This window comes from Meriones unguiculatus, chromosome 8, assembly GCF_030254825.1.
Source record: "Meriones unguiculatus strain TT.TT164.6M chromosome 8, Bangor_MerUng_6.1, whole genome shotgun sequence".
NCBI lineage: Eukaryota > Metazoa > Chordata > Mammalia > Rodentia > Muridae > Meriones > Meriones unguiculatus.
The window spans coordinates 72,361,404-72,380,973 of record NC_083356.1 but is presented as its reverse complement, the minus strand read 5'-3'; the positions used below and the strand labels follow the sequence as shown (position 1 = coordinate 72,380,973).

The 19,570-nt window shown below is 51.0% G+C and overlaps 1 protein-coding gene across 3 annotated transcripts; it reads right to left on the bottom strand.

The window, feature by feature from the left end:
- Positions 1 to 3,860: 3,860 nt before the first annotated feature.
- On the bottom strand, positions 3,861 to 17,616 carry Slc27a4 (solute carrier family 27 member 4). Of its 3 annotated transcripts, none has more exons than XM_021643806.2 (14): positions 17,299 to 17,616; positions 16,703 to 16,986; positions 15,863 to 16,029; positions 13,899 to 14,293; positions 12,503 to 12,661; positions 10,819 to 10,888; positions 10,615 to 10,706; positions 9,680 to 9,789; positions 9,262 to 9,471; positions 8,963 to 9,089; positions 7,892 to 8,029; positions 7,523 to 7,687; positions 7,305 to 7,451; positions 3,861 to 4,753 (listed from the first exon to the last, which is right to left on the bottom strand). In XM_021643806.2, exons 3-14 carry the CDS (start codon positions 16,021 to 16,023, stop codon positions 4,596 to 4,598), a joined length of 1,932 nt encoding a protein of 643 aa, XP_021499481.1. In that variant the 5' UTR covers positions 16,024 to 16,029; positions 16,703 to 16,986; positions 17,299 to 17,616; the 3' UTR covers positions 3,861 to 4,595. The 3 variants fall into 3 exon arrangements, with proteins under 3 accessions (XP_021499481.1, XP_021499564.1, XP_021499653.1); XM_021643889.2 differs by lacking the exon at positions 17,299 to 17,616 and adding an exon at positions 17,087 to 17,265; XM_021643978.2 differs by lacking the exon at positions 16,703 to 16,986.
- Between the last annotated feature and the right edge of the window lie 1,954 nt (positions 17,617 to 19,570).

Genomic DNA, 19,570 nt, shown 5'->3' with positions numbered 1-19,570 from the left:
GAGAGGGCTCTCTCAGATGCAGGTCCAAGAGCTGCCAATCCTTCATGGAGGGGTGGAAGGGGTCCCAGTGTGGAGGCGGGGAGGAAATAGCCTTGTCAGGGATGTTTTGTTTGATTACATTATTTATTATGGTCTGTGTGTGGAGGATGTATAACCCAGAGTCATGTCTTTCCCCCCTGAGTGGACACTGCAGACCACACCCAGCCTGGCAAGCTGGGCAGCAGGTACTTTTACCTACTGAACCATTTCACCAACAGGTTTTACTGGTTTGCTTTTTGAGTTGGAGTCTCACTATGTAAGACTTGCTGGGTGGCCTAGAACTCTCATTGCAGACCAGGCTACCCTTGGAATCACAGATAGCTCATTGAGTGCTAGGATTAAGGCATGCATCACTAAACTGGGCTCCGTGGCACACGCCTGTAATCCCAGCACTCTGGGAGTCAGAGGCGTGTGGGTCTTTGTGAGTTCAAGGCCAGCCTGATGTACAAAGTGAGTCCAGAACAGCCAAGGCTAACAGAGAAACCCTGTCTCAAGAAACAAATAAAAAACAAAAACCTACCACCACCAACAAAAAAGGAATGTATGGCCATGCCCAGTTATTTTTATTTTAATGTATTTTGCCTGCCTGTATGTATGTAGGTATGTGTACCATAGTGTGCTGTAAGATTTACTTATTTATTGTATGTATATGAATGTTCTATCTGCACGTACACCTGCATGCCAGAAGAGGGCATCAGATCCCAGTATAGATGGTTGTGAGCCACCATGTGGTTGCTGAGAATTGAACTCAGGACCTCTGGAAGAACAGCCAGTGCTCTTGATCACTGAGCCATCTCCCCAGTTCAACCATCTCTCTAGCCCTGTAGTGCTTGTTTTGAAAACTCTACTTCATTTGGAATATTTAGGCCTCTATGTCCCTTCCACCAACCCCCCAACTTTAGGTAGGAGAGAGAAGGTTAGTCGGGAGAGGGGTCACAGACCCCTTTACTTCTCCTGCTATTTAGGGTTGATGGGTCTTTGGGGGCTCGACCAATCTCCATCAACAGCAAATGCAGGCAGCAGTCTCCTCCAAGCTCTGAAGTGTTTCTCTCCTCTGTCTGTTCCAAACTGCCACACCATCCATGTCTCTGGTCTCTACAAACTGCTGCACACATTCATCAACACCACAGTCACACCACTCTTTCTGGGCTCTCAAATTTATATCCTCAGAGTCCTAGACCACACCCCTCTCTGCTAGGCTGTTACCAGTTGGCAAAAGCCAAGCTCCACTGGAGACAATTAACAGCTGTGGACAAACTATACTCCAACTAAAATCCCACCCTTTAAAACAAAAACATATTTACATAAGTGAGTTTACAAAGAAACCAAAACTTTCATTACAGTGTACAGTGCCCAAGAAGGCCAGAAGAAGCCATCTATTGGAACTGGAGCTGTGAATGGAACCCAGGTCCTCTGCTTTTAAGATGAAGTGTCACGAGCCCAGCCTGGCTTTGTTTCACTGAGGTCCTCCCACCACAGCCTCTTCAGTGGTGGGTTACAGGTGGGTACAGGACACCATCAGGCCTGGTTTCTAGTAGTAGATTTGGGGAAGGGAGTGTTTCAGAGACATGCTTTCTTTGTGTAGCCCTCGGTATCCTGGAACGCTCTCTGTAGACCAGGCTGGACTTGAACTCAAGAGATCCAACTGTCCTCTGCCTCCCCTGCTGGGATTAAAGATGTGTGCCACCACATCCCAGCTCATTTTTAAATTTAATTTATTTATTTACTTTTGGGTTTTTTCTTTTAAAATTTAGTTATTAATACAGTATTCTGCCTGCATGTGTGCCAGAAGGCCATAAGAGGGCACCAGATTTCATTATAGATGGTTGTGAGTCACCATGTGGTTGCTGGAAATTAAACTCAGGACCTTAGGAAGAACAGCCAGTGCTCTTGATTTCTGAGCCATCTCTCCAGCCTTATTATTATTATTATTATTATTTTGAGTCAGGGTTTCACTGCAGCCTTGGCTGTCCTGTACCTGCTTTGTAGACCAGGCTGGCCTCAAACTCACAGTGCTCTACCTGCCTCTGCCTCCTAAGTGCTGGGATTACAGAAGTGTGCTTGTGTCCAGCTTTATTTTTTATTTTTATTCTTAGATTTTTCAAGACAGGGTTTCTCTGTAGCCTTGGCTGTCCAAGACTCACTTTGTAGACCAGGCTGGCCTCAAACTCAAAGTGATCCACCTGCCTCTGCCTCCCCAGAGTGTTGGGATTACACGCATGCGCCATTGCATCCCGATTTCATTTTTACTTTATGTGTACATGTATATCTGTGCACTATTCTGTACAGTGCCATCAGAAGCCAGAAGAGGGCAGCATAGTCCCAGGAACTGGAGTTAAGGGATGCTGGGAATCAAAGTGGGTACTCTAGAAGAGCAGCTAGTGCCCTTAATCACTGCACCATCTTTCTAGCCCCTGTATGAGATCCTAATATTTGAGAAGGTTTCTTTTTCTCATTAAGTCTAAGTCTGTGGAAGCCTAACCCAAAGTCCTCGGAGACCTGCATTGGGAGTCAGAGTGTCACGTCATCCCTTCCCCCTTCAGTGGTTAGGCAAAAGGACAACCCCTCCTGCTTCCTTGTGGGCCAGGATTGCAAATCTGAGCCCCTTGCTCCCTCTGCTGGCCGTCTTTGGCGTGACACCCAGCCATGCTTCACGCCTGCCCCTTTATCCCAGGTCTCCCTCACTTGGTTTGCTTTCAGAAGTACCCCAACTCAGAAGCCTTCCCCAGAGGAGGCACCTGGATTTCTTTCTTAGCCTGGACACCCAGCCTCTGAGCTGTTAGCTGCAGGGTGTGGCCCACAGCAGGTTCCACAAGTTCGTGTGGAATGGCAATTTCCTGCTTCCTGCTGCCTTCTGTACCTGGGAGGGTGGTGCATGGAGAAGAGCTGGGGTTTGCATTCCTGCCCCCACTACCTGTGTGTGATGCTCAGACTTTGAGCGACTCAATCACCTCACTCTGGGCCTTTTCTTGAATAGTCAGTTTGGCTCCTAGTACCCACAATCCCAGCTCCAGGGAGTTCTGAGGCCTCCATTCTCATGCTTGCAGAAACCTGAGTCATGTGCACATAACCATACATGTAATAAAAACAGAAAGAAAACAAAACAAAACAAAACACTCCAGCCAGGCATATGCCTTTCATTGTAGCCCTTGGGAGGAGGCAAATGGATCTTGAGTTCAAGGTCATCCTCAAGTACATACCTAGAGTTAAAAGCCAATCAGGACCACATAAAACCATCTCAAAACTCAGCCACCTCACAGATACAGAGTGAAGGTTCAACAGTGGAGACAGGGCCCTAGTGCAGTCCACCCTGGGTGGCAAGACCCTCTGTACTTTCCAGGGACTCCCATGCTGGGGGACTCTGGAACAGCATTGCCGGTAAAGTCAGGCATCATCCTAAAGTGGCCTATCAGTCTCAGCTGGGCAGTCTCCTGGACAAAAAGACGGAGCTTGGACATCAACTCTGGGGAGGCAGCAAAGCCCAGCCAATGGGAACAACAGTGTAAAGAGCCCAGGGTCAGTCCTGTCCTGGCGAGTGCTTTCTCTCAAAGACTCTCAAGTATCCACTAGTGCATAACAGCGTCACTTAGCTTCAGAACTCCACCCCCAAGTATCCCCATTATTCAGGAGACTGAGCCACTTGCTACTTGTAAAGGTCAAGTTTGAAAGTTTAACATCTTGTCAGATCTGAGAGGAACTGCTCCTTAGGAGTAACAGGAAGGCAGCAGATCTTTGGAAAGGGAAAGGGAGGCAGCAGCTACTGGCCTTATCCCAGTAAGTGAAGGGCCTAGAGGGGAAGAAGGCAGGCAAGGAGTCAAGACTAAGAGGAGTCAAGGCAGAGTTTATTGGCCCCTGAGCCTTCTCCTCATGCCTGCTCTGCCCACAGTCAGGCTAGGATAGATGGAGAAGGCAACACAGACTCACAGACAGGCAGGAAGGCTGCATCTGAGAGACAGACAGACAAACACCCTCCCACCCGCTCTCCCCCAAGACAAGAACACAGAGAATCTGGGGGAACAAGGAGTGTAATCCCGACTCCTTGGTACAGGGGCCCAGTGGCCACATGCTGTCCTCCTTTTCCCAGAGGTGCAGGCAGGGTTAGGTGACTCTTTGGCAGCTCCGAACCAAGATCCTCTGTGGACACAGAATGCTGGCTACTACAGTCTGGCCACTTGGCTTCCTGAGTCTGGAGGCTTTTGCCTTGGTCTCAGTTGCAAGCTCCCTTCCTTTTGGAGAGAGCTTGGTGACCCCTCTGCCACTCCCTGTCCTGCTGGACTGAAGACATCCTCCTAAAGGGCCTGTCAGTAAGCCTGGGGCCCAGAGGCCTCGCCCAGACCCAAACACAGAACTTGGACATGAGACTTTCACAGAAAGCCTCGGGAGGGTTGGGGAGGCGGCAGTGAGTCTCTTGGCAGTTTGGGAGGGAGGGGATCAGCACCTAGGGGCGGAGGTGCGGGCCCTGCTAGCTTTGGTCTGGCATTGCCCAGGACCCCTCTGGGGCAGAAGCTTGGGATCTGAATCCGGTGTCCTCTGGCCCTCAGAGGGATGTAGGGTTTTCACAGCTTCTCCTCGCCTGCCTGGATGCGGGAATAGGCCTCCTGGTCCAGTGCAACATAGCAGCCCTTCCGGGCATCCAGATAGAACAGTGGGTCTTTTACAACAGTTGGGTTAAAGCCCTCCTTCCGCAACTCTGTCTTCTGGAACTTGAAGGTCCCTAGAGAGTGGGGAAGAGAATTCAGAAAGGGTCTGAGCTCCTAGAAATCTGATGGCATGTGCTGGGAAAGGGAGAGCTAGGGGAGGGGAAAAAAAAGGTGTGGGAGGAAGGGGCACAGCTCTTTACAGTCTACAAGGAATGTTCCGTCCATTACATAGGGAATTGCTTCTCAAAACAGTCTTGGCACAGTGGTGGGAGGGGAGGGTGGACACAGGGGCACTGTTTAACATCATCGCTGAATGACAACAGAGTGGAGGCCAAATCTGGGTCCCCTTTATTTGAGTACTGACTGGAGGCAGAGGCCTCAACATTTTGAGGTAGGTGTTCAACCATATTCTAAGATGCATGTGGTGTTTTTCTTCCTTTTTCCTTTTTTAAAACAGGGTCTCACTAGATAGTCCTAGCTGTCCTCCAAACTCAGAGACCCACCTGTCTCTGGCTCTACAGTGCTGGGATTAAAGGTATGCATTACCAAATTGGGCAATGTGCTGCACACCTGTAATCCCAGCACTCAGGAGGCAGAGGCAGGCGGAACTCTGTGAGTTAGAGGCCAGTCTAGTCTACAAATCAAGCCCAGGATAAGGCTACCCAGAAAAACCCTGTCTGGGGGCTGGGGGAAAGTTATGTGTTACCACACTCAGTCTGTCACTCATTTTTTGACCATAGCCCAGAGCTACTTAGTGGCAGAGCTAGGATTTGAACCTGGGTACGAACCCCTCTCCCTGTACCTGCTAGCCTCTGACATGTCAGCTATTGCTCCCACAGAAACTGCACTCCCTCAAACGCCCCCAATCCAGACTTGCCTTCTAGCTTGCTTTGAAGCAATGCTGTGGGATTTCTAAGTGAATCTAGGCCTCCAAGGACATTGCCAGTTCCATCCCATGCACTTTTGGGGGGATGGGGTCGGGTGGTGGGGGAGAGAGGTGCCTTGAGCCCAGACCAGCCTTGGGAAGAACCAGAGAAACCATGTGCGAGGTGAGGCCCCTGGACTAGCACTGCTGATATGTACATTTCTAAGTCATACTAACTATCTGAAATGTTCAATCCCTCCACAGTGCTAGCTGCCACCACAGTGGAGATGCCAAACATTCCTGCCAGCACACAAAATTCAGCTGGACAGGGCTGCAGAAGAGAGCAGCAACCCACCTTACAGTTGAATTCCAACCCCAAGTCACTAACTCACAGAACTGTGACCTTTAGAGACCTCTACATGTAGCTCATTCTGCAGCTAGGCCACTGGGCAGCTTCCCTGCTTAACCTGGGCAGAAGTCACATGTCCAGCCCTCAGGAAGCTCAGGTTCAGTTGTGAGACTGGCACCCCTGTCCCTCCCTGCGTCACACTGAAGCCTGGGCCTTGTCTGCTGTATCATGTGCTGCATGGGGCTAGGCTAGCCTCGACCTGACAGGGACAACATCATCTAGAGAAGGCTTGCCATCGAGGAGAACACGGGTGGGTCTAGACAGGGGTCTCTATACTTCCTGACTCAGGGAACTCCTGAGAGCCACCAACAGGCCAATAGATAGAAGGGTGTTGGTGTCCTACCATGTGACCACAGACCCACAGCTTGCTCTGGGACAATACCAACTGCTCCTGGGATACCCACAGTCCTCTGCCCCTCTCCACTGAAGCCGGAGATCTCTGTGGGACAGGAATCTTACCAGTTATCACCCGCTCAAACATTTTGATAGCTCCTGACTATTTCTAGGCTATCCAACTCCCATGCTGGTCTGTAAAATCCTACAGGCTCCCTCGTGGCCTCTCCTCTCTTACCCAAGGCTCACTACTCTTAATGCATCCAGATTTAGGGGTTTCTTCTCTCTTTCTTTCAGTTTCTTGGTATTACCATCTGCCTATATGCTTTATTATTTGTTTATTTATTACTACTTTGCTGTGGTACTGGAAATTAAACCTAAGAAATCATGTATTCAGTGATACAAGCTCTATCACTGAACCCTGTCCCCAGTCTGTTGTGCCTTGATGTGAAGTCTATTTTCTCTTTTGCTACTCTGTTCTTGTGGAGACAGGGTCTTGTGTACTATAGAGCCTTCCTCCATTATTTTTTTTTAGATTTATTTATTATGTATACAGTGTTCTGCCTGCATGTACACCTTCAGACCAGAAGAAGGCACCAGATCTCATTATAGATGGCTACGAGCTACCATGTGGTTGCTGGGAATTGAACTCAGGACCTCTAGAAGAGCAGCCACCTCTACAGCCCATCCTTCCTCCATTCTAAAGCATAAGGATTACAGGGGTGTGTTACCACACCCAGCACACTCTTTATCTTTGGAATTCCTTTGGAATTTTTCTCCTTTGGGTCTAAAGCCTGGTCAGACCACAGTCTCTGAACCACAGTACAGCAGCCATGGAACAGGGCTCATTCTAAAGGATGCTGAACCTTCTCTGAAGGCTGGGTTTGCACACTTCCATACCAGAGGGTAGCATCTTCACCCTGGGACAAGGCTGTGTGTCAAGGTCAAAGATCAGCCAGGGAGCTTACACTATAGAAAGCCCCAGCCCTGGAAGTCAGGTGCTGGAACCAGAACAGACCTGTTTTGTGCAGCTCAGGCAGGAAGCGCAGGAAGATGGGGCGGGCATACAGAGGCAGCTCCTTTTTCAAGGTCTGTGCAAAGCTCTCCAGGTCACAGTTGCTGGTGTGGCCCGCCACAGCAGCCATTCCTGCTCGGCCCTCAGTTCCTGAGAGCAGGAGGGTACAAAGTCAGTGACAGGCAGTGTCCCAACATAACCACCATCCTCCCCATACGTACCTGGTACCTCAACACCATACACTGCCACATCTGCCATATCAAGGAGGCGGCTGAGTGTGCCCTCCACTTCTGTGGTAGACACATTCTCCCCTTTCCAGCGGAATGTGTCCCCTGTGCGGTCTCGGAAGTACAGGTAGCCCAGCTCATCCATCACCAGCACATCACCTAGGAAGAGGTACAGGGAGTCACAACTGGGCCAGACTGGCTCCTGACCCAGATCGAGCTAGATAGCCATCACTGAAGCCAGTGGTGTGTTCTATCATAGAGCTGGGCTTTGGACAGTTCAGGAATGTGTTCTTGAGGCAGTGGAAGCTCTCCTTATCTCTCCCTTTCCCCTCTGAAAGGAACGGCAAAGATCAGGGGGCTCACCAGTGAGGTAGGCTTGGTCCCCCTTCTTGAAGACGTCATTAGCAATCTTCTTGTTGTTGGCACCCTGGTTGAGGTAACCATCAAAACGGCGCAGGGGATCCTGCTGGATGATGCGACCCACCAGCTGGCCTGGCTGGCCTAAGGATGAGAAAGGCAGTCAGATGTGGCCTCCGCTACCTGTCTTGTCCCACAAAAGTACCCTGCATCTTTTTTTTTTCTTTTTTAAGATTTATTTATTAAATATATAATATTCTGCCTACAAATAGAGGAGGATACCAGATCTCAGTAGAGATAGTTGTGAGCCACCATATTGTTACTGGGAATTGAACTCAGGACCTCTGGAAGAGCAACCAGTGCTCTTAACCTCTGAGCCATCTCTCCAGCCCCAGTTCCCTGCATCTTGAGCTGACTTAATGCATGCAGCCTTTCACAGAAATGGTCTATTATCAGTCAACAGAAGCAAGTGTGCTTAGCATGTATAAAGACCTGAATTCAACCTTCAGCACCTCAAAAAACACTTCAGCCACTGTCTCCCAGGCAGGAGGTGGCTGAGAGCAGGAGCCTATCTGGGCAGTTCTGAAGTGCTGGGCCATGAGTGGTGAGGGTCCAGTGAACCGATCCAGGAAAGAACAAATACTCAACGCACAGAGGCTCTACTAGACAGCTGGACAAGCTGGCACCACTGAGCCCTGTGCCCATCCTGGCACTGCTCAGAGAGTTTCACACTCTTTACCACATATAAGCCTCAGGTCGACCCAAGTTAGGAACTGCCAGCAGCCCTGTATGAAGATGAGGGCCCCATGAGGGCCCCATGTATAAGGCTGACTTTAGTACAGTATAGGCTAAAGGCCCAAGCCAGAATCAGTCCCAGGTGGCCAAGACAGGGGCTTCTCAGGAAGGTGTGCAAATGGCATGGTGAGGGATTGAAAGTAGAGTAATGGCAGTGGAAATGAGAAATGAGTAAAACAGAGCCCTCCGCTCAGAAGAGGTTTGGTGTTTATCCACACTGGCTGACTACCCTCCAACACCAGGACCTCCCCCATCAAATGCCCAATTCCCTCCTGGGCAGACCTGGTTGACAGGGAATGCAGACGCCGTCGGGTCCCCGGATCAGTTCCATGGTATCCTCATTGACTCGGACCAAGCGGATGGGGTACACAAAGGACAGGATGCGGCTGTTGAAGCCACAGGCCCCCACCTGCAACGGCCGAGACTTGGGCCAGGGCTCTGTGGACTCTCCCATAGACAGTGGGGCTAGAGGGACCCCGGCATCCACTCTCACACTGGAATACCGCTTACCCCTCTGTAAGCCTAGGGCCTACTGGGCTCCATCCCCACACCAGCCTTATTAGCCCCGATCTGGACCGTACCTGGCTGTCAAAGTTGCCCAGGCTACAGTTGCACTCAGTGGCCCCGTAGAACTCGGCCACCTGAGGGATGTGGAAACGGCTGGAGAAGTCGGTCCAGATGGACTGCCGTAGGCCGTTGCCCAGCGCCATGCGCACCTTGTGCCGAGACTCAGCCTCACGGGGTGGCTGATTCAGGAGGTAGCGGCAAAGCTCACCAATGTACTGTACAATCTGGGGTGGGTGTGGTGTGCGTCCATACTCTAGAAGGCCCACCGCATCACCTCCCCATCCTTCCAGGCCTCCCCGCCAGGGACTGAACAGTCCTCCCCGCCTCTCTGAACAATGCTGAGCAGCCTCAGCTGTTGAGATGCTCCAGTGTGTGGGTGGCAGGAGGGAGACAAGGGGATGGGGCTGCTCACGCCTGTCCCTTCTCACTCACTGTGCAGTTGTACTTGATACAATCGTCCCAGAACCGGGAGGCTGAGAACTTCTTCCGGATCACCACGGTCATGCCGTGGAGTAGACACTGGCCGACCCCCACGATGTTTCCTGAAGTCAGAGGGGTCTGGAAGTTAAGGAGGGGGAGACCCAAGCCCAGAACCTCCTCTCATTCAGGCTTGCCTCTTTTGAGACAGGGTCTCATGTAGTCCAGGCTGGTCTCGAACTCCTGATTATCCTGCCTCCACTTCCCAAGTCCTGGATTATAGGGGTTCACTACCACAACCAACTCCCAGTTCTGCCTTTTCACAGGACCCCGCCCAACCTGTCTCCTCTTGCTCTGTTCTGCTACACTGACTGGCCATACCTCTTCCTCCCCTCCATGTCTGCACAGACATGTGGGATCAAGCCCACACGTCTCAGGCTGTCCCAAGTCTGCACAGCTCCATTCAACCAAACATGACTGCACTCTTCCCTGCCCTCTGTTTCCTCTAGGGGATCTGCTCAGCCCAACCGCTGGTTTTCCTGTGTGTGATGCTTGTGCTTCCTGCTCCTCCTCTACACTCACTAAAGTCATCTCTTCCTGATAGTCAGGTGGGTTCCCCAAATCCCCAAGCCCCCTTCAAATACACAGACCTTAAAGTATTTTAGAGGTCAGAATGATGCTCAAGCTGTCTTCCTTTATGTCTCTATAACCATGCAGCAATACTATACACGCCTACAGAAACCAACCTCAACACACAGCAGGCAAAGCCACCTGGGACATTGACTTACACCAGACTCTCATGTCACCATCAGTGGACAACAAGCAGAGTAAATGGCCCTGACTGAATCTGAACCCTGACTTGAGCTCCCATGTTCCACAGTAAGGGGCAAGAAAATGGGGGCTCCTAACGACTCAGGGTGCTGGCAGCTAAGGGGCAGGCCCAGGGTTACCTGCTGAGTGGTACAGAGGGAGACAGTCATAGACGATGTCATCAGGCCTCATGCGGAATCCATAGTACACCAGGGAAGCCATACGGTAATACCTTGGAGGGTTCAGGGCAAAGAGGTCAGGGAAACCCTGACTGGAAGGAGGAAGCTTCTTCCTCGTTCCAATCCCACAAAGGCCACCTCCACCCTCGGGCACTTGCCCCTTACCTGCTGTGCACCACAATGGCAGCTTTGGGTAGCCCTGTGGTGCCCGATGTGTAGACATAGAAGAGCTTATCTGAAGGAAACATATACAATGCGGGTCACGGAGAGGCCAGTGCAGGACCGTGTGGGCGATGGAAGGGTTTGCCCATCAGCTTATTTTACCCCTTTTCAGGGAGACCTAGTGATGACCTCAACAGCACCTATCCTCCCAGGCCTCGCCTGAGCAAGGCTGAGTGAAGGAGCAGATGGTGAGATGGATACACAGCTGGTCCCCTTTGAGGTCCCGGCTGAGTGAGACATTCAGATGAGGAAGATAAGACACTTCAACAGCAAGTCTAGCATGGAGCATGGGAATGAGGAGACCTGGCAGCACAGGCTGGCTCAGCTTACAGGGACAAAAGCAGTGCCAGGAGGGCATCTGGGAGGAGGGGATACCTCCTTCAAGGTTTAGCTGCAAGGAGGTGCGTGGTGATGTACAACTTTATTCTAGTGCTTGGGAGGCAGGGGCAGGAGGATCTCTGAGTTTGAGACATGGTGAGCTAAAGGACAGTGAGAACTACAAAGACACTCTCAAAAAATAAAAAAAAAACAAAGGCTGGGCATGATGGCTTTTAATCCCAGCACTTGGGAGAATCCCAACAGAGGCACGAATCTCTGTGAGTTCAAGGCCAGTCTGGTCTCCATAGTGAGTTTCAGGACAGCCAGGACGATGTTTTCCTTGTCTCAAAAACCAGGAAAAAATAATAAAAGGGAACAGGTATCATGGCCACGCTACACCACTGATGTCTATTTACCACACCCAAACAGGCACTGTCACGAGGCTCAGCCCTATCACAGAGGTAGGGGTGCATGCGTGGGGGTGGGTGCGTGCGTGCGTATTCCTCTGGAGGTCAAGAACTCCACTGGATGATACTGAGAGCAATCATCTCAGCGGTGTAGCATCTGCCGTGCGCCAGCCCTGAGCCATCTGGGGGCACAAGGGTGAACCAGCCATTGTCCCCCTCCTCAAACAGCTTCTGGAAGCACTTAAGAAATAAGGGAGAGGAGAGGCTCAACATGGGCAATGGCCTTCCTGCCAACACCCTAGCCTAGGGTTGACCTTTAAAATAAAGCCATGAACTAGATTGCTGCTATTCCCTTTACTGCAGCAGAAATGAAGCTCGGAGGGCAGGTCAGTGGCCTTGATCACATAGGAAAGAGTAAGAGCCAGAGCAGAACTCAGATGGAGTTCAGCAGCCCAAGCTCTGAGCTACCATGCAATAAAGTAGGCTGTGGGACTTCAGCGAAGGGGAAAAAGAGCAGCAGCTGAAGGCCTGCAGGTACCAGTACAGAGGAAGATTCCAGGAAGGCTTCCTGGAGGAGGGGACAAAGGCTGGGACCTGGCAGACCCTACACTCAACATGCTGAAGGATATGCTGAGTGTCTGGTATTCACCCTCTTCCTCTCCACCTCAACTCCTGGCTGAGACTCAAAGCCAGGCATTCAAAGGATGAAAAGAGTCCTACACATTGGGCATTACCTCAGGCTGCTCCACAAATCCAACAATTTCACCTTTTCCAGATGGAAAATGGGAGGTGCCTAATCCAGACCCATGGCAAGTTTGTAGAAGAACTCAGGCCTTCTGACCCTGGGGGCAGGGCGGTCTTTCAGAACATTTCAGAACCTTCCAGAGTGGTGAGAGGCCCACCTGTAAAGCCCTTGTCAGGGCGACTGGGCAGGTGCTTCGGAGCATCTTCTAGCAGAGGGTCCAGATGCTCTGTGTTGGCAGGCACTGTGCTGGGCTCCCAGGGACCAGAGCAGAAGAGGCTGAGTGAGGGGTCCAGGCTGGCATGAATCTCAGAGACAGCTGAAGAGGAGAAACTGCAGGTCAGCAAGCAGGCTAGGAAGCCTGTTCCCAAGACCTTTGTCATGCATGACTGACTATCAGGGAAGACTGGATGGTACAGGGAAATGGGAGAAACGCATTCACTATTGCCAGGAGATGCATTTCTTATCAAGTCTTCTTAACTACAGGATGCCTTACCCACAGGCTCCTGTTTTCAGATCAACTCCCCACCTCCCTGCCCTCCAACCCTGATTTAAAAAAAGACAATGCAGCTATGTTTCTGGCCTGACACTGCTATGTAATCCAACTCTCTGCTTCATCTTCCCAATGCTGGGGTTAGTGGTATACACCATCATGCCAGCTACCATCAGCCCATTTTATAGATGGGGAAAGTGATGGTAAGGATGGAAGAGATGCACTTCACACCAGGCTTTCTGTTGGGGAGCAATTAGAAGACAAAAGAAGTGCAGAGGCCCCCATTCCCAGGAAACCTTTTCTCAGGTCCTTGGAGCCGCACAGACTCTATTCACCCTGGACATGAGAGAATCCTAGCCTGTTGGTTCTACTTTCTTCAGCTGTAAATTCTTTCTCCAGTGTTAGGAATGGAGTCCAGGACCTGGCAAATGCTAGCAAAGAGGGAGGTCCTCAGTCTTTCTGGCTTCCCTCTGACTCATCCACTCTTCTTTCCATGCTCTATTCTTCCTCCTCCACTTGGAACAACTTGATACCTTTCCTATTACCCCATGACCAGAGCAGTACGTGAAGAAGTAACAGGGAGGCTGTGTTTGTATTTGTGTGACTCTGGGTGAAGTTTGGAGCACTTCCTTCTGAACCTGTCTCATTATCCAAAGACAACGATCACTCTCTCCTCAGCCTCAGTGAAGATCAGAACTTTGCAAAGCACCATGATCAGCACTTTCAGTCCCTGACTCAGCAAAAAATAAAACCCAGCCAAGAGGAGGGGAGGGATTAGATTCTTGCTCCCCTTGTACAGGTGAAGCAAATGAGGCCTAATTTACCAGAGAACCAGCCAGCAATGGCCACTTTGCCAGTGCTTCAGAGAAGGAACCGTCTTGACATTTGTGGTACTGCAGGTAGGGAAACTGAGGCTTAAGGGATCTGTTATTCATAAAGGCTCACCAGCATCTCTGGCAGGGTCCAGATGTTCTGCAGCTCAGAGACTCCCACAGCCTCCCACAGGGCTGGAATGGAGTTATCATCTGTGCAAGGTCCCAAGGGTCTCCCACTTAGAGCTCACCTGAGGCCATCTCGCTGCCAAAGATGAGGGCTCTCGCCTTTGAGGTGTCAAGACAGTGGCGCAGGGCATCACGTCTAAGGTTAGTGTTGATGAGAGCCGCCTCCACACCCAGCTTGGCCATGCCCAGCCACAGCCCCACGAACTCATTCCGGTTCTCCATGAACAGGGCAACTACATCGCCTGAGGCCAGGCCCCGGGCCTGCAGAAGGTTGGCCACACTACTGGAGTAGTCATCCAGCTGGCGGAAGGTCCAGTGAGTGTCCGTGCCCTCGAAAATCAGGGCTGTCTTGTCAGGGTGACGCTGTACCATTGAGGCAAACAACAAAGGCACTGTCTTCCGCTCCCGAAGGTACCGTCGGACCTTTGTCTTCACCTTCAGGAGCACCATGCCGCCGCTGTGCGGGAGCAAAGAGGCCATAAGGGCTAAGCTAGGCAGGCTGTGCTCCTGACACCTGTCCAAACAGCCTGAGTTTCAGGAACCAGCCTTTTCTTTTTTTTCGAGACAGGGTTTTTTTTTGTTTGTTTTGTTTTTTTGTGTTGTCCTGGACACGCTCTGGAGATGAGTCTGGCCTTGAACTCACAGAGATCACCTGCTTCTGCCTCCCAAGTACAGGGATTAAAGGCCTGCACAACCACCACTGGCTTAGGAACCAGCTTTCTAATAGTCTCAATTGTCAGCCCCTCCTGTGTGCTTGGCACTGTCTATAACCCCTCACTGAGGTCAAAGAGCAGCAGTAAGAGATCCTGTGATTACTTTCCTTGATGCAAGAGGAAGAAAAAGAAACCAAGGCTTTCATAGTGCTTCAGCTTGCCCAGGGCTTCAGAGGTTGAATGTGACTGAGCTATAACAAGCCAAAGCCAGGTCTCTCTAGGGCTGAACTCCAGAGTTCCACTCTTCTTTTATTTCCTTGTTTTTTGAGACAGTATCTCTCTATTATGTAGCTCTGGCTGTCCTGAAACTCACTATGAGAGCAGGCTGGCCTCAAACTTACAAAGACAGAGCTGCCTCTGCCTCCCAAGTGCTGGGATTAAAGGCATGAGCCACCATACCCAGCCCTTGTTCTCTTCTAAGTCTGCTGTTCTGCCAGAAGCCCTCTCAGGCCCAAGCCATAGTCTACATTCCTGACTCCACGTCTCCTTGGTCCTCACTGCCACAGGAAATCAGGGATGAGTTTTTCTCTGTCATATTTAACACTTTGTCCCTTAGGCCTTCTCCATGCTGGGGACAGGGAAGATGGCCAGTGCTTGTGGAAACACTTTCACGCCCCACCTCACCAACTGCCAGCTTCAGTGTCTTTGTCGGTGCTAGGTCCTGTGGCTGTGCCTCCCCCTGCCACCTGCACAGCACCTTTCAAGCACAGCTGCTTCCCTCTAGGAGACTTCCTGGATTCCTGGCCTAAGTTTCTTGTCTGAGGTCCTCTCTCTTCGCCCCATGGCTCCTGTGGGGCCACTTGATAGCTCCCTTTATAGTCAGCCCAGACTGACAAACACCAAGGTACCTATTTTAGGAGAGAGGTTCCCTGTTCTGGGTACTGGAACCCAGGAGTGAGCAAGACTGCCAGGGTCTCTGCAGCAATGGTGCAGGCAGTTTCTCCCAGACATCTAACTTAGGGCTTGTGCTAGCACCCAGTGTACCCTGGGCTCTCTCAGGCTATGCCAACCTGAGGAAAAGTCCTTTTCCATTGGGGTTTTCTTCACCTTGTCATAATCTAGTGTGCTCAGAACCCCTCATGGACATCTCTTCAACAAACCTGCTCTGATGTGTGTGCCCCAGCTTCCAAAACCTGCCCCAGGTTAAGGAATCTCTGGTTTAGGAGATTCCTTGAGAGACTTTGACCTTGGAGATCAAAGTTCTAGGTTTGACTGCCAGGGGAAGGGCATGGAAAAGAAGATGTTCCTTTGTGACCCTGATGTCTTAGGCCAGAACAGTTGAGACCCCAAGAAGGGCTAGATATGGTACTCACAAGACATCTCGCCTGATAGTCTTGATGAAGACCCGGATGAAGCGCCAGCCGCCAGACCCCAAGTACAGGAGCAACAGGGAGAATCCCACCTGGGTCCAGGGCAGCTTCAGCACCAGCTTGGAGAACACCAGCGCCCCCACCAGAGATGCCCCTAGCAGCATTGTGACCTGCAGGTGCAAGGCGGTTAGGGACTCAAATAACTATTTCTTTAGGACCCTCCACTTGGTGACCAGATTCAGTATGATCCCAAAGGGTCAACATATGGGATTGCTTAGTCACCTCAAAAGAGGTGGCTTAGAATAAGGTTCAAGGCATTGGTTCCATGCCAAACTGGAAGGAACCTGAGGTATAAAGCAAGGTAGATAGATAGACAGACAGACAGAAAGATAGATCTAACTTCTCATTCTATCTCAGGTCACCTTGCTAAGTGACCTTGGGCTATCCCCTTTCCTAGTTCAGGCCCTCAACACCCTGCTCTATGCTTTGGGTTAGTAAGACTTGTTCTTAAGACTCTTTCCAACCCAAGTATGCAGTTCACTCACCTATATTCAAATACCCTAACCAAGATGGCTGCAAGATGGGTACTAATATAAGTGTCTCTGGCTTGACAACTCTCCTAGGGACTCAGTAGGTTTTGGAGATGACAACACCCAAAAGGGTAGCTTTCTGGGGCCCTGCACAGTCTCTGCTCACAGAGGCAGCGTTGTGCCTTCTCTGGTCCATAGAGGGCGAGGCAGCAAATGGGTTAGAGGCAGGAGGGGCAGAGAGGTGACAGCCCAGGGGTAGGGTGGAAGGAGATGACTGTCGGACAGGAAAAAGAACTAGAAGCACCACACTCACCTATACCCACACACTCAGCAAGTCACTCAGATGAATCTTTGGGGACTAGGGCTGACGAGAAGGGGAAAGGCTGTGTTGAAGCACAAGGCAGAGATTATGGCTCAGGCTCTATTCCTGCTTCTTTATGGATTTAGTCAGGAGGACAGCTAATGGGCTGCATTTCTTGGGGTTTTCCTTTTCTTGGGAAGAGCCGAAGGTCAAAAGATATTAAATAGCCTGAATATCTCCAAGCTAGGCGGAGGACCCTGGCCTGGGCCACGGGGAATCCCTTATGAGACTGCTTTCTGGAGAAAAAAAAAAACAAAAAAAACAAACCATTAAAAACATTAAACACTAATGCAGGATCGCCAAGATTCTTAGCCCTGACTTGCCAGAGCCACTCACAAAAGAGGCTAGGAGCCGGTCCAAGATTGTTGAGAGAGGAGACACGACAGGAGGGGTGCCGCAGACCGACCTGCCTCTAGACAGCCGGGACAGAACACTGGCTGGGAGAGGGAGGGCGCGCCCCTCAGCCCGAGCGGGCGCCGCCGTCTCCCTCTGCTCGGCCTGGCACGTTCCCTCCCGCTCAGTAAGCCGCCGTCCCCGACTTGGCTCACCCGGCTGCGGCTGCGCGGCGCGGCGCCCCGACAGGATGCGGCCCGGTTGCGGCAGCGGAGTGCGGAGCGCTGGGGGCATCGGCCGCCCCGGGGCGCACACAGCCGAGCCTCGGTGCGCCTGGCCCACTCCTCGCTCTTGTAGGGTCTGTACAGCCGGCGCGCTCCACCCCCGCCCGCCTCCCGCAGCCGCACCGGCTGTGCCGGCCGGCAGCACCGCCTCCCGCGCCGTCCCCGTAGAGGGCGAGCTTCGGAGCCCGTGCAGCTCAGCGCAACTCAGCCCCAGCGCGCCCGACACCGCCCAGCCCCGCCAGCCCTGCGCGCGCCACTGCCTCTGCCGCCCGGCCCGCTGGGAGTGGTAGGTCGAGCCGCGTGGCATGCTGGGAGTTGTAGTCCTGGTAGCCTCGTTTGTTCTAGCTGCTGAAGTTGCTTGCCCTGGTCAGGCAATGTGCGGATCTGCTCCTGGAGTCATCCTTCTCTGCAATTCCCTGGACCAGGGAACCCAGAGAGAATATACCCATTCATATGACCATTCGAGAATCCGGAGCAGGAGATGAGGCCCAAGTAAAAATGTATCTGTTTAACTTACTATTACTATTTCACATTTGTTTTCTTATTTATGTGTGTATGGATGAATGTTCCAAAGTCCTGTGTGGTCAGAGGACAACTTTTGGGAGTTATGTTCTTTCACCAAGCAGGCTTCGGGGATCAAATTCAGGTCATTTGGCTTGGCCTTCAGGCACAGGGACAAGCACCTTCCCTGCGCCACCTTCACCTTGCCAGTCCTGTTTTTTTTTTTTTTTTTTTTTGAAACAGGGTGTTCCTCTGTAGGCACTTTGCCCTGGATCTTGCTGCAGTCAATCTACTTTAGCCCTGAATGCTGGCACTACAGGCATAAACTACCACACTTATCTTGGAATAGAATTTAATAAATGTTCATTTCAACACTGCTCACTGAAAGAAAAGGCTGGATTTGTGAACTGGCACAAATCCTACTTGTGGACCTTGGCAGAATACATGGGGCACTGGGCTTCTAGACCATTCAGGAGTGGTCATTCACCACAGTTGAGTATGACTGCTCCCTCAGGACATTTAAAGTTTTCAGTACCTTTTCAAGACTCAGAAAGAACTGAGGAGCCAGGAGTGATGGCTGCAGAAGATCTCCCAGAATCCAAGGATTTAAAGCCCGTGTAACTAACTTTAACCCTGACTGATTAAACACTCCAGAATACTAGTTCCCTTGTAAACCAGAGAGCTTTGACGTGTCTTCAGCCTAGCTGTGGGCAAGGGTCCAGACTCTCAGCCTGTGTGGTTCAGAGGCTCTGAAAGGTTTTGGGGTGACTAAGAATCTTGCTCATCTGTTACCATCCCTTGTCATTAAATAGCTCCTTCAATGACTCAGCCCAATAAAGTCTGTAAAGGGGGAGGGGCAGTCTTCAGGGTGTGTTTATAGGTGTTACAGATGAAATTCTGGTCTGATGATGACTTGGACCAGGCTGTTCAGAAGTGCATCCTTTGGAGGGCTTGGATAGTAAGCTAAAGGGACATCTCCAGGGCTATAACAGAAGGCAGTAGCGCCCCCCACATTCATAGGCATGGCTACTACAGACAAATGGGGACTAATGTTTTCAGCACAAAGTTCCAAGTCTAAGCTCCTTCTTATGTATTAAAAGTAGGTTTTAGGGGGTCAAGTGTGGTAGCACATGCCTCTAACCTCAGCACCAAGAGGCAGTCAAGTGGATCTCTGAGTTAGAGACCAGCCTGGTCACATAAGTGAGTTCCAGGACAGCCAGAGCCACATAGAGAAACCCTGTCTCAAAAACAAACAAATAAACAAAACCAAACCAACCCCCCAAAGTGGGTTTGTGGGCTGGGCAGGCATGGTGGTACTTATCTTTAATTCCAGCACTTGGGAGGCAGAGGATCTCTGTGAGTTTGAGGTCAGCCAAGGCTACAAAGAGAGACTTTTGTCTCAAACAAAAAAATAATATCTGTCTGTAAATCATAATGCTGAGGACTCACCTCACAGCCCTGGTGTGTAGATTCATGAGGCACATTTGAAACAGTGCCGACATATTTATTATTATAGTTTATAGGCTCTCTGGCCGCAGAGAACACATAAATCAAACTCTAGGAGACATTATGCTCCCTGGGTTTGGAGTCATCATGAAACACAGGGTGTCAGGCTAGAGCTGGGCACATAAGTTAGTGGAAGAGCCCTTCCTAGCTTGCCCAAGGCCCTAGTTTGAACCCAGCACCCGAAAAACCCAACCAA